This window comes from Herpailurus yagouaroundi, unplaced genomic scaffold (assembly GCF_014898765.1).
Source record: "Herpailurus yagouaroundi ecotype Mexico unplaced genomic scaffold, PumYag 142, whole genome shotgun sequence".
Lineage (NCBI taxonomy): Eukaryota > Metazoa > Chordata > Mammalia > Carnivora > Felidae > Herpailurus > Herpailurus yagouaroundi.
In genome coordinates this window covers 38,197,902-38,210,648 of record NW_024412397.1, presented here as the reverse complement: position 1 = coordinate 38,210,648, position 12,747 = coordinate 38,197,902, and the positions used below count along the sequence as shown (strand labels likewise).

Sequence of the window (12,747 nt, the reverse complement as noted above, 5' to 3'; positions counted from 1 at the left end):
GAACATATAGAGAAGAGGAGCTTCTCAGAAGAGGAGAGCCCAGATGGTTCAAACATCATAAAAGTCAAGCGAGAGTTTCAGGAGAGAGAACAGGTTACTAGCAGATGGGGCAGAGAGCTGGAGGAGGTGAGAATTCAGGTGATGCTGGTTTTTGATTTTTTTTTTTAAGCAATGTGGGTTTTTTTGGTTTTTTTTTTTAACATTTTATTTATTTTTGAGAAACAGAGACAGAGCAGGAGCAGAGGAGGGTCAGAGAGAGAGGGAGACACAGAATCCAAAACAGGCTCCAGGCTCTGAGCCTGTCAGCACAGAGCCGGATGTGGGGCTTTAACTCACAAACCATGAAATCATGACCTGAGCCTAAGTCAGGCGCTTAACCGACTGAGCCACCCAGGCACCCCAGGTGATGGTGTTATTAAGGGGAGGGGCAGAAGAAGGGCTGGAGAGAGATTACCTGTGGAATGTACTTGCCAGGGGTTAAGAAGTGTATGATAAGACACTGAAAATAGGTGATAGTTTCTTTGAGAAATGTGGTCGTGCACGAAGGGACAAGAAAGGACACTTGGTTGGACTAGACAAGAAGATTGAAAGATGTCTGTTTTTTAAAGATACTAGAGATCTAATTTGTCGAAAAAGGGTAAAATGTGAGTAGGAAGAAAACTTGAAGATAGAAGAAAAGAGAGATACATAGCTGATGGGGAGAGAATGATACCAGATAGGTAGGTGGAGTTGTCTCAGAAAATAAGATGAAGCATTATAATAAAAAATGGTGCATTTTGGTCTTTGTTTTTTGATGCTCTGAATGCAGAACAGCCAAACAGTATTGGTTAGTAATGCTGATTTTATAAGTAAATAAGTGTACATACAGTTTGTTGAATTTTCACAAACGGAACCTCCTCCTGTTCCAGCACTCAGCAAAGAAACAATATTATCGGTCTTCAGAAGTACCCCCTGTGCTCTCAAGTCCCCACCCTCCTCTAGCCCTGAAAGATAGCCACTACACTGAACTCTGAACATGATAGGTTGGTTTTGCCTCTTCTTCTACTGTATATAAATGGAATTCAATATGTACTTTTTAAAGTCAGTCTTCTTTCAACATTGTGAAATCCATTCATATTGTTTTGTGCAGATGTATGCCATACATTTTTATTTCTAATAATATTGTAGGATCATACCAATATCCATTCATTCTATTATTGATGAACATTATTGAAAGTGAGGTATTAAAATCTCTATCTAATTTTTGCATGTTAAACCAACCAGTAGGTTGGTTTACACTGGTACACACTGAATCGCAGTGTATAATTCTTTTTTATGTATTAATGAAGTTAATTTGCTAATATTTTATTGAGGACTTTGTGTCCATATTGTTAGAGATATTGGTCTGTTTTCTTTTCCAGATCACTTTCTTTTCCTGTGATATCTTTGTCTGCTTTGACATCAGAGTAATTACTGGCCCTCTCTATTTTCTGGGAGAGATTGTGAAAGACTGGTATTCTTTAAATGTTTGATAGAATTTACTGGGCCTTTGCTTTTCTTTGTTAGAAAGTTTTTTACTATTAACTCAATTTATTTACTTTTCATACATTTATTCACATCTTCTATTTCTTTCTCAGTTTTAGTAATTTGTATATTTCAAGTAATTTGTCCATGACACTTATGTTGTGTAATATGTTGGCATGAAGTTATTCATAGTATTCCCTTATATTCTTTTAAATTATTACAGAGTTGGTAGTGATGTCCCCTCTTCTCTGCTTTTGTTAATCTCTCTCTTTTTTTCTTGGTCAGTCTATTAAAGGTTTGTCAATTTTTTTTTTTCCAACGTTTATTTATTTTTGGGACAGAGAGAGACAGAGCATGAACGGGGGAGGGGCAGAGAGAGAGGGACACACAGAATCGGAAACAGGCTCTAGGCTCTGAGTCATCAGCCCAGAGCCTGATGCGGGGCTCGAACTCACGGACCGCGAGATCGTGACCTGGCTGAAGTCGGACGCTTAACCGACTGCGCCACCCAGGTGCCCCTGTCAATTTTTGCTTATATTTTCAAAGAACAAAATTTTGGGTTCATTGATATTTCTTTATTATTTTTCTGTTTTCTATTTCAGTAATTACTACTCTAATCATTAATTCCTTCCTTCTGCTTTTTTGTTGTTAAGTTTACTGCCTATTTTCAAGTTTCTTAAGGTGGAAACTTAGATTATTGACATGAGATTTTCTTCTTACATAGGCATTTTATTTTAATTTTTTAAAATATTTATTTTTGAAAGAGAGAGACAGAACATGAGCCAGGGAGGGGCAGAGAGAGAGAGAGAGAGACACAGAATCCGAAACAGACTCCAGGCTCTGAGCTGTCAGCACAAAGCCAGACACGTGGCTTGAACTCATGATCCTCAAAATCATAGCTTGAGCAGAAGTCGGACACTTAACCAACTGAGCCATCCAGGCATGCCAACCTAGGCATTTTAAAGCTATAAATTTTTCTCTACATGCTGCTTTGGATGCATCTCATAAAATTTTATATGTTGCATTTCACTTTCATTCAGTTAAAAAATATATATATATATTTATATTTACATAAACATTTTAAAGAATGATATATATATATATATTTATATATTTATCTATATGGATAAATGTATATTTATCTATCTATTTTTTAGAGAATGAGAGAGCACACACACACATGTGAGATAGGGGCAGAAGGAGGGAGGGAGAGAGACAGACAGACCCAATCAGGCTCCACACTCAGCATGGAGCCCGTCTTTGGGACTCAGTCCCACAACCCTGAGATCATGACCTGAGCCAAAATCAACTGTTGAATGATCAACCAACTGAGCCACCCACTCAGGCGCCCTGAGTTTAAAATATTTTCTAATTTCCTTTGTGATTTCTTCTTTGAAGCACAGGTTATTTAGATATGGGCTATTTAATTTCCAAATATTTGTAGAGTTTCCAAATTACCCTGTTGCTTGTATGCCCCTTGCGACAATGGAAGCTTCATCAGCCCCTCTCATTTGAGGTGGCTCTGGTCTCTCAGCCCTCAGAAGTGGAACCCCTCACTGGGCACCCCATTTCCTGCATGTAGAATCCTAGAAATCTGACAGGCTTCCTTCATTTTGTCCTGTCTCTGTCTGATTCAGTCCAAGCTGGCAGTATTTCTGGTGATACAACATTCTCAAAAACCATGCTGGTCTTCTGTGGATATCAAGGGGATCCCACAGTTATATGCAGGGGTTCTCCACAGATCCTTTCTGGATAACCCCATTTCTGTTTCTGGTTTCTGTTGAGATAGTTGATTGGAACCATGAGTCACACACCCAGTCCTCTCCACCAAAAGTTTTCTAGCTACATTCATGGCTTTGTCTCCAGAGCAAGGATAGGCTGGGAAATTTTCTAAATTATCAAATACTGATTCCTTTTTTGCTTAACAGTTCCATTCTCAATTTATCTCTTTCCTCTCACATTTTACTATAATCAACAAGGAAAAACCAGAACACATCTTTCATACTTTGCTTGGAAAGCTCCTTGTCTAAAAATCCAAGTTCATCACTTACAAGTTCTATTTTCCACTCAACAGTAGAACATGATTCAGCCAAGTTTCTGCTAACTTTGCAATAAGTATCACCTTTTCTCCAGATTCCAATAATATTTTCTTCATTTTTGTCTGATACCTCATCAGGAGTGTATTGAATATTCAATATTTCTAGCAAAATTCTCTTCATGACAATATATGTATTCTCTAAGACGAAAGAACACTGCTCTACTATCCTTTTCCCTTCCTTCCAAGTCCTTGCCAGAGTCACCTTTAACATCCATATTTCTACCAACAATCTCTTCAAGGCAATGTAGGTCTTTTCTATCATGAGCCTGAAAACTCTTCCAGCTTCTAGTCATTACCCAACTCCAAAGCCACATCAACATTTTTAGGTATTTGTTAAATCAGCACCTCACTTCTGGTGTAACAGAGTGGCTTAATACCACAGAACTTTATTTTCTCACAGTCTGGAGGTTGTAAATCCAAAATCAACGTGCTGGCAGGACCATGCTCCTTGTGAAGGTTCTAAGGTTCATGCCTATTTCCAAACTTCTGGCAGTTTCTGGCAGTCCTTGGTGCTCTTTGCCTTGTAGATGCATCACTTTAATGTCTGCCTTCACATTCACATGGTCTCTTCTCCCTTCTGTGAGTCTCCTGTGAGTCTGAACTTACCTTTTCTTATAAAGACTCCAGTTGGTGGATTAGGACCCACCTTAATCCAGTATGATCTCATCTTAACTTGATTACATCTGCAAAGACCCTATTTATAAATAAAGTCACATTAACAGGTACTAGTGGGGGCGCCTGGGTGGCTCAGTCGTTAAGCGTCCAGCTTCGGCTCAGGTCGTGATCTCGTGGTTTGTGAGTTCGAGCCCCGCGTCGGGCTCTGTGCTGACAGCTCGGAGCCTGGAGCCTGCTTCGGATTCTGTGTCTCCCTCTCTCTCTGCCCCTCCTCCGTTCATGCTCTGTCTCTCAAAAATAAATAAACATTAAAAGAATTAAAAAAAAAAAACCAGGTACTAGTGGTTAGGATTTAAACATATCTTTGGAGATGGGGGAACACAATTCAATCCACAACAATGTTAAGTACAAACGAAGAGTCGTTCAAACTTCTGTGACTTGGTTTTTTAGTTGAAGACTTCAAACTGATGCCAGTGACCTCACTGACTGAAAAGAAATGATCTGATTTGAATTCAACTCTAGAGGTCTTGGGGAGTTTTGGTGTTTCTGATACAAGCCTATGCATCTCTGTCAAAGTGAACGTTGGAAACTGATTATATTGGCCATTATTTCACTTTCTGAATCTCAGTTTTCAGCATGGGTTCTGTTTTTAAAAAGTCACAGTCAATTGGAATGCATATTAACATTTCAAAGACATTGGATTGTCCATAATTTAGATATGTCATTCACAAAACAAACAGGAGCAGTCTACTTGTTAATCTTTATTTGACAAAAAGAAAAGTCAATTTTTTTCATTTGGCTTCACAATTTGGATTTATTTCCCTTGTTTACCTGGACCTAGAGATTAATTTTTAGATTAAAATTAATTCTTTGTGAAGACTGATTATACAGTCTAAAGAAAATTAATTTCTCATACAATATAATACATGATAAGCAAAAGTTCACATGTAGGTCTTAATGTTCAACTTTCTGAAGAAGAGGTCTATAGTTTCTATCATATTCTCAAAGTAGTCATATTATCCAAAAAGGATTAAGAACCACTACTGTAGAACCTATGCCTAAATCAGACATATGTTAGTTTGGCCTAGTTTCCCGCAAGAAGAAATGTAATAAGAAACAGAAATCAGGTAGAATACTGGTGGGTGAGCTATCAGTTCTATTCTTGAGAATCTCATATCATTTCCCATGCCTGCATTATCACTCCTGATCTCTTTGGAAACCTTTGAATTCTTTTTACCTTACTGAGAGGAACCTCTTCAGTGTCAGCTGGTGTGGACCACAACTGGGTCTAGGGTTGTTCTGGCTGACTGATCAAACTGTTAGATTCCAAGCTGGCTTCTTAGCCTCAGAATGCATCTTTGGTAAGACTCCACAAGGCAACAAATCTAGCACAATCTGAAAAAAAGTTTGATTTCCTTGGTTAAATGCTCACAAAGTCTATGTTCACATGATCATTTCCATGTAAAAAATTAACAAAACCCTTAACTTTGCACATAAGAAATAACCTCTGGTTAACCTCTTTCTCATTCTCTTTTACTAAAAACCTTTCAAAAGTAGTATGTCAACTATGGTATTCTCATATACTGCTGGTGGGAATGAAAAACAACTCAGCCACTCTGACAAACAGTGTAGCACTTTCTTAAACTGTTAAACATACAACTACCATGAAAGAAAAAAGTATATGTCCGTGTAAAGTCTTGGACACCAATGTTTGTAGCACCTTTATTTGTAATAGTAAAAAACTGGAAATACCCAATTCCCATCAACTCATGAGTGGATAAATAAATGAGGGGATAAATAAATAACAATGGAATATTATTTAGCAACAAAAAGGAATGGACTACTAATACACACAGTAACATAGATCTCGTAATAATGCTCAGTGAAAGAAGTCTGACCAAAAAAAGAGTGCATTCTGTATAATTCCATTTAAATAAATCTCTAAAACATGCAAACTAATCTATAGTAACACAAAGCAGAACAATGGTTGGGAGCTGTGGGAAGAAAGGGAGGAGATACTAAAGATAGAAGGAAACTTTTTGGGTTGCTGGTTGTGTTCACTATTTTGACTGTGGTGATGGTTTCACTACTGTATACATATGACAAAACTTATCAAATTGTCTACCCGAAATATTTGATGATTGTTGTATGTCTGTTATATCACATAAAACTGGTTTTTTAAAAAAGTATCTACACTCCTTTCTTGGGAGGGCTGGACCTAAACAAGTTATTTACAGGGATATCAGGGCCTCAATTTGTACACCCCTAAGATTTCAGAGATCAGAAGAGGGTCTTGAGCTGGGACAGAAAGACCTCTACTTCTACCTCAACCATCATTTCAGCCAGCCACCACTTTCTCAAATCTGTACCTCTTCTTCCCAACATCTCAACCTAAATCACATGTCTCAATCCTTCTCCTAATCCCCCCTTAGTTCCCAAGATATTTCCAAGGACACAACAATATTCTTTCCTATCATGATATGCGCCCCACCCCATCCCCCCAAATTTCAGGTCCTTCTTCTCACCCTGATCCTTTAGCCACAATGAGGACTGTACTGGCAAGAAAACTGTTTAGTTTCTAGTTCGTTTATTTCTACTCTAGTCTTTATTATATCCTTCCTTCTACTGGTTTTGATTTTGGTTTGTTCTTTTTTTAGTTCCTGTAGGTGTAAGATTAGGTTATTTGAGACTCTTCTTGCTTCTTGAAGTAGACTTGTATTGCTATAAACTTCCCTCTTAGAACAGCTTTTGCTGCATCCCAAAGATTTTTGGACTATTGTGTTTTCATTTTCATTTGTCTTCACATATTGTTAAATTTCGTCTTAAGTAAGCTGTTTAGAAACAGACCCTGTGGCCTTCCTTGATGGCAAAGTTTATGAAAATCCAGCTTCCCAGCAATTTGGGAATTGCTGAGCATTCATTATTTTTAGGGCAATGGTTCTCAAAGTGTGGTCCCAGAGCCAACAACAAAACCACCTGAACCTGGGCTCCCACCCCAGACCTACTGAGTGGTAAACTCTGAGGGTGAGGTCCAATAAAAAGTATTTTGACAAGGCTTCCAAATTATTTGGAGGCATGCCACTGTTCTGCGGAAAAAAAAACAGAGAGGACAGGTAGAAAGTTAGAATGGAAGCACACCAGCAAATACGAAAGGAAGGTGGAGTGGGGATTCAAAAAGAATAAGATAATAAGAACTCATTATTATGTAGTCAGAAAACCCACCCTGCCCCAGAGAGCTTTCCTGAAAGGTGTTTCGACATTCACGTCAAGAACCGGCAGATAGGCCAGCAAGGTACCTGTCGCTGGCTCACCAGGTCGCTAGCTATAGCTCCGCTGAGGTCAGCTTCGCGGAGATTCACGGGTTAACTCTCGGCAAACACCATCCGACCCGCCGCCGTGGCCGCCGCCCCCTTGCGTGTGCTCACGTGCGAGGCTCCGCGCCATAGAGCTGAGCAATCCTCCCAGATTCCTAGAGCGGACGCGGCGATGGCGGGTTCGCAGCCTGTGAGGCTTGACAGTGACCTGGAGAACAAGTCAAGGTATGGGTGATGTCAGGTCGCGGGGGCCGGGGATCTCGGGTGATCTCGCCTGCTGTGCTACCTTGCAGCGCCACCAGGGAGCCATGTGTGTTTTCTTGAGTCCTTGGAGAGTCTAGGCCGCCGGGATCGCCCCCAGGCGCCGCTCCTGGGCTCAGTGGTTCCTTGGCCTAGTGTGCTTTGGGTATCCGGTCAGCGCCTCGGCCTTGAGTTCACCTGAATGAACACCAGAAACTTTGGGGGCAAGTGGAAATCAGGAAGGGGATGCATTCACGCAGATCAGACGAGCGTGCCAGGGAAAGAGAAACCTGCACGTGTGAGTGCTGGAAGAAGGGAAAGAGGGAAAGAAAAACATAATGATGAGGGATCAGTAGTCAGTTCGGTATGATAAAGGCACCCAATACAGTGTTAACCGCTGGAACAAAAGTTTTAATGCCCTCCCCTGCCTTATCTTTCCAGGATGCCCTTATTTCAGTAGCATTAACCTCCACTTATGTTGGAAGGTTTTTAGACTTGGAATGGCGTACACATATCCAAAGAATGCCTGACTCTAGGATGATGAGGGAGGAAACAGTGAGAAAAGCTTGTGGAGATTAAATGAGATTTTGTTTTCTCCCTCACGTCTTTTACATCTAGGGGATGTTTCTGGTGGTCTAGTCTCAGAAACTTTATCTCCAGTCTCCACCATGATTCCCTTCCAAACCCAGTGGTGCCCAGTTGCCTCCAGGCTTCAGACTCCTATGTGGACAAGAAAAGCTTACTAAGGAAATGGTAATTCTCCAGTTGCTCCCTGAGGTGGTAAGTGGCCCGTTGCAGCCCATGGAGATCCACTTCAATTATGAATCTCAAGAACACCGCCTTCTGTCAGGTGAGAAGCCGTGTGTTATATCTTTCTTAATGGTTTCAGGTGGTGGGGAGGGTTGTTACCGGGGCTGTGTTAGCTTTTTCAAGTGCTATTGGTGTTCTTCACTGCCTACCCCTCACGCTATTAGGCAGTACTATCTCTTTAGTGCTGCAAGCACAGTCACATGGCTTTACTGTGAATTTTAGCAATCAAATTCTCATGGAATTCCCTCCTCTCCTTAAATCCCCAGAGTTAGCCATTTTCCCATTCTAACCACCTTATCACCAATCTATCAGTGTTTGATATTTTCCCTTTAAAATCTTCTATGGGGCGCCTGGGTGGTTCCGTCAGTTAAGCGTCCGACTTCAGCTCAGGTCATGATCTCCTGGCTTGTGAGTTCGAGCCCCAAACTGCTGCCAGCTCAGGGCCTGGAGCCTGCTTCCCATTGTGTGGCTCCCTCTCTCTCTGCCCCTCTCTGTCTCTTTCTGAAAAATAAATGAACACTATAAAAAATCTTTTCAAGTCATCCTTTTTATGTGTTGTAGTGGCATAGTTTAAAGTTTGGAAGTCTGATAGCCTGGATTCAAATACTAGCTTTGTCATCATTCTGTTTCCTCACTTTATAAGTATATAATAACTCATACTTTGGAGGTTATTTTGAGGATTGTGTCTATTACCACATAATAAAGAACCTCAAAACTTAGTGACCTAAAACATGAGACATTTTTTTAAATGTTTATTTATTTTTGAGAGAGAGCACATGCATGCGTGCGTGCACACATTCCCCCCCCCCCCCCATGAGAGTGAGGGAGAGGCAGAGAGAGAGAGAGGGACAGAGAATCAGAAGCGGCCTCCGTGCTGATGGCACACAGCCCGAAGCAGGGTTTGAACTCACTAACCGGGAGATCATGACCTGAGCTGAAGTCAGACGCTTAACTGACTGAGCTACCCAGGGGCCCCAAAACATCAGACATTTTTAAACCATGTTTTCTTATGGTTCTGTAGGTCGTCAATTTAGGCTGGGTTCAGCTGGGCAGTTTTTCTCCTGGTTGTCTGGGATCACTCATGCAGTCATCTAGTGGCTCAGCTAGGGCCAGGGTCTGAGTTGGTATCAATCATATATGTCTGGCTATTAGTGCCGGGTATGGCTTGAGTCATGTATCTGCAGCAGGCTAGCCCAGACTTTTTCACAGGGCAGCCAGTCTCCCATACAGAGAGAGGGAAAGCCCTGGGATGCATAAGCACTTTTCTAACCTATTTTTGTGTTATACTGAAGTTATAATGACCAAAGCAAATCACATGACCAGTTCCAGAGTCATTGTGGAAGAGAACTGCACAAGGGTATGGGCATTTGGAGCGTCTCATTTCCGCATCATATTTTGCTGCTGATTTTGGTCCTCCCGTTGCTGCTCTTTGGCCTGTGAAATTCACCTTCTATTGTCATTTTCTTTTACTCTAGATCTTCTGCCTCTTTATAGTTTTGAAGTATCTCTATTTTACTTTGTTTCTTCTGTGTTTAGTACTTGTCTTACCTTAAGAATCTATTCTCAGGAAGCTAGCTCTCATTTTTCCTGAGAATCACTGCAGAATTGGTTCTACTTTCAGTTTTACATAAATTAATATACATATTGTATGTGTTTGTGACTTTTAGAGTGTGTTTAAATAACTTTTTTTAATATAGAGTAATATAATTATATAAAGTGCATTTATAAAACATAGAAAGGCACAAAACAGAAAAATTAACCTACAACTCCAGCATCTAGAGGTAGTCACTGCTAACGTCAATGTGTCTTTCAAATAATTTAACTATTCAACAAATACTTATTGATATATGTTTATTAATCAGATTATAGCTTATTAATTGTTACTAACCATATACTATGATTAGTTATTGAGGGGTTACTCTATGTGGGCACTATTATAAGTGCTGGGCATATAGCAGTGAACTGAAAAGGTAAGTCTTTGCCCTCAAGGAGCTTACATTCTGGTGAGAGAAACAATGAATGAATGAATGAATGAATGAATGAATGAATGAATGAAAGAAAAATAGAGTATAGATAGTGATAATGGTTATGAAGAAAACAAACCAGGATGTATCAGTCTGGATTCTAACGGGAAACAGGTGGTTTAAATGCAAATTCAGCAATTCAGTGTTTCATGAAGAGGATGGGCAGTATTATAGAAATTAACAAGGGATAGAGAACAGCCTTGGGATCAAAAAAAAAAAAAAAAAAAAAGAGGAGCAGTTGCTACCTTTAGGCCTAAAGTTACAAAGGGAGAGACTAATTAACCAGATCCTGGAGAGTATACTTGTAAGGTAGAGCTGCCAATAGGAACCATGGCCTTTGCTCAAAGAAACACATTACTTCCAGCTGCTGGCCCAGCAAGAAGAGACTCTGGATGTAAAGTGAAGAGCTAAATCTCAGTTTCCCTGGGATTTAGCACTGAAAGTCCTATATCCCAAGAACCCCCTTTGTTGTGGACAACCAGGATAGCTGGTCATTCTACAACTCTCCTCCTACTTTGGGCCAACTCTAACTGCAAGCCAGAGGACACAGAACCCCAAGAGCTGCAGTGCATAAACTGGTATCAACCTCTTGGAGCACAGAGCAAAGTAAGCAGTAGATCTAGAGGGTCAAAAGGAGAATATCCCATTACAGTCCACCCCTTTTAATCTATAATATTTACTTTTGTTCCTTGTTTGGGTTATGTTCCCAACTTAGCAGAAAAACAGTCTCTTAAGCTACCATTTCTTTGCAGGTTGACTTGTAATTAAATTATATTCCCATCAGGGGTGCCTGGGTGGCTCAGTTGGTTAAGCAGCCAACTTCAATTAGGTCATAATCTCATGGTTTGTGGGTTTGAGCCCATGCTGCGTTCTGTGCTGACAGCTCAGAGCCTGGAGCCTGCTTCAGATTTTGTGTCTCCCTCTCTCTCTCTCTCCCCTCCCCCTGTTCAAGCTCTGTCTCTCTCCCTCTTAAAAATAGTAAACATTAAAAAAATTGTTTTAATTATATTCTCATCTGAAACATAAAACTTTACTGCCACTGGTGCTTTTCATATTAAGTATTGAGGAAAAGGGAGGGAAAGGCATAATAACCTTAAAATAACTGCTACAGTTTTTGCTATTCACAAAGCCAAAACTGATAATCAAAACTATCTTCTTACATCACCCATTCCATATTGCCTCTACCCTCTGCCAGAATCTTAGTGGCAGAGTTCTTTACCTAGTTTAGTAACAGAAACCTGTTTTCCTGGATGATCTGAGTCCTTGATGATTCTGTCTCTTCCGTATTACTTCAGTGTACCATTGACTGGGCATTTTAGACATGAGAGAACTTGGAAGCACCTCCACTGAATCCCCTGACTCCTAGACCTATTGTTCCTTGCCCTTACTATGTAGCAGCAGCCAGTTCCCCAGTAGCAATTGGTATCTGTCATCCAGGCCAGTAGAGTGACACTTTCTCTCCCTGTTGGTTCAGCCGCATGAGGAGCCCAAAGTGGCCAGGAGGCAGTCTCAGATTCATATTTAACAAAATCATGACTTTATTCCATGGTAGAAGTATTTCTTCTTTGAGAACCAGAACCCCAAGCCCATCAAACCCAAGATTAGGGGAATAGAAAGTGAAAATAATATAAGTGGGTTATTAGTTATACAGTAAGAAGAGATATTTATTACTACTCCTCTACCCTTAGCTCCTATACCCATATATTCTGGCCATGGAGAAGGCAACACTGTTTATTGTTCTCTGGTTTAAGGCATATATTGCATCCTGTATGACGGTACCCCAAACTTATCCGGGTGTTGTTGCCTGGCTGGTACTGTAACTGAGCCTTCAGTAAATCACTCCACGATTACTAAACCCACTTACTTCTGGGTGATGGGACATGTGGTAAGACCCGTGAATTACACGTGTATGAGCTTATTGGTGTACTTCCTTCCCTGTGAAATGACTCATTTGGAGGCAATATTGTATAGAATTACCATGATAATAATACACATTCTCTTAAGTCAATGCTACTTTGTATCTGGGCTGTCTGTTTAGTCCTTTGAAAACAAATTGTTGCTCTCTTTGTGATAGAAGGGGTCAAGTGTGATGAATCTGCCCCCTAGTTGCTGGCTAGCTCCCCTCCAGGGACCTTATTAGGGG

At 40.5% G+C, this 12,747-nt stretch overlaps 1 protein-coding gene across 4 annotated transcripts in view; it reads left to right on the top strand.

Moving 5' to 3' along the window:
* The window catches only part of LOC121033012 (zinc finger protein 397), a 46,469-nt gene that overhangs the window by 25,000 nt on the left and 8,722 nt on the right, over positions 1–12,747 (top strand). Inside the window, exons 1-2 of one of the 4 annotated variants that reach the window (XM_040479063.1) lie at positions 7,632–7,755; positions 8,389–8,620. The exons of 1 other annotated variant lie outside the window; for it this stretch is intronic. In XM_040479063.1, the coding sequence (XP_040334997.1) occupies positions 8,521–8,620 (100 nt within the window). In that variant the 5' untranslated portion in view covers positions 7,632–7,755; positions 8,389–8,520. Of the gene's footprint in view, positions 1–7,631; positions 7,756–7,879; positions 8,069–8,388; positions 8,621–12,747 lie in introns of those variants that run through there. 2 more of the 4 variants (XM_040479066.1, XM_040479064.1) reach the window with 2 other exon arrangements.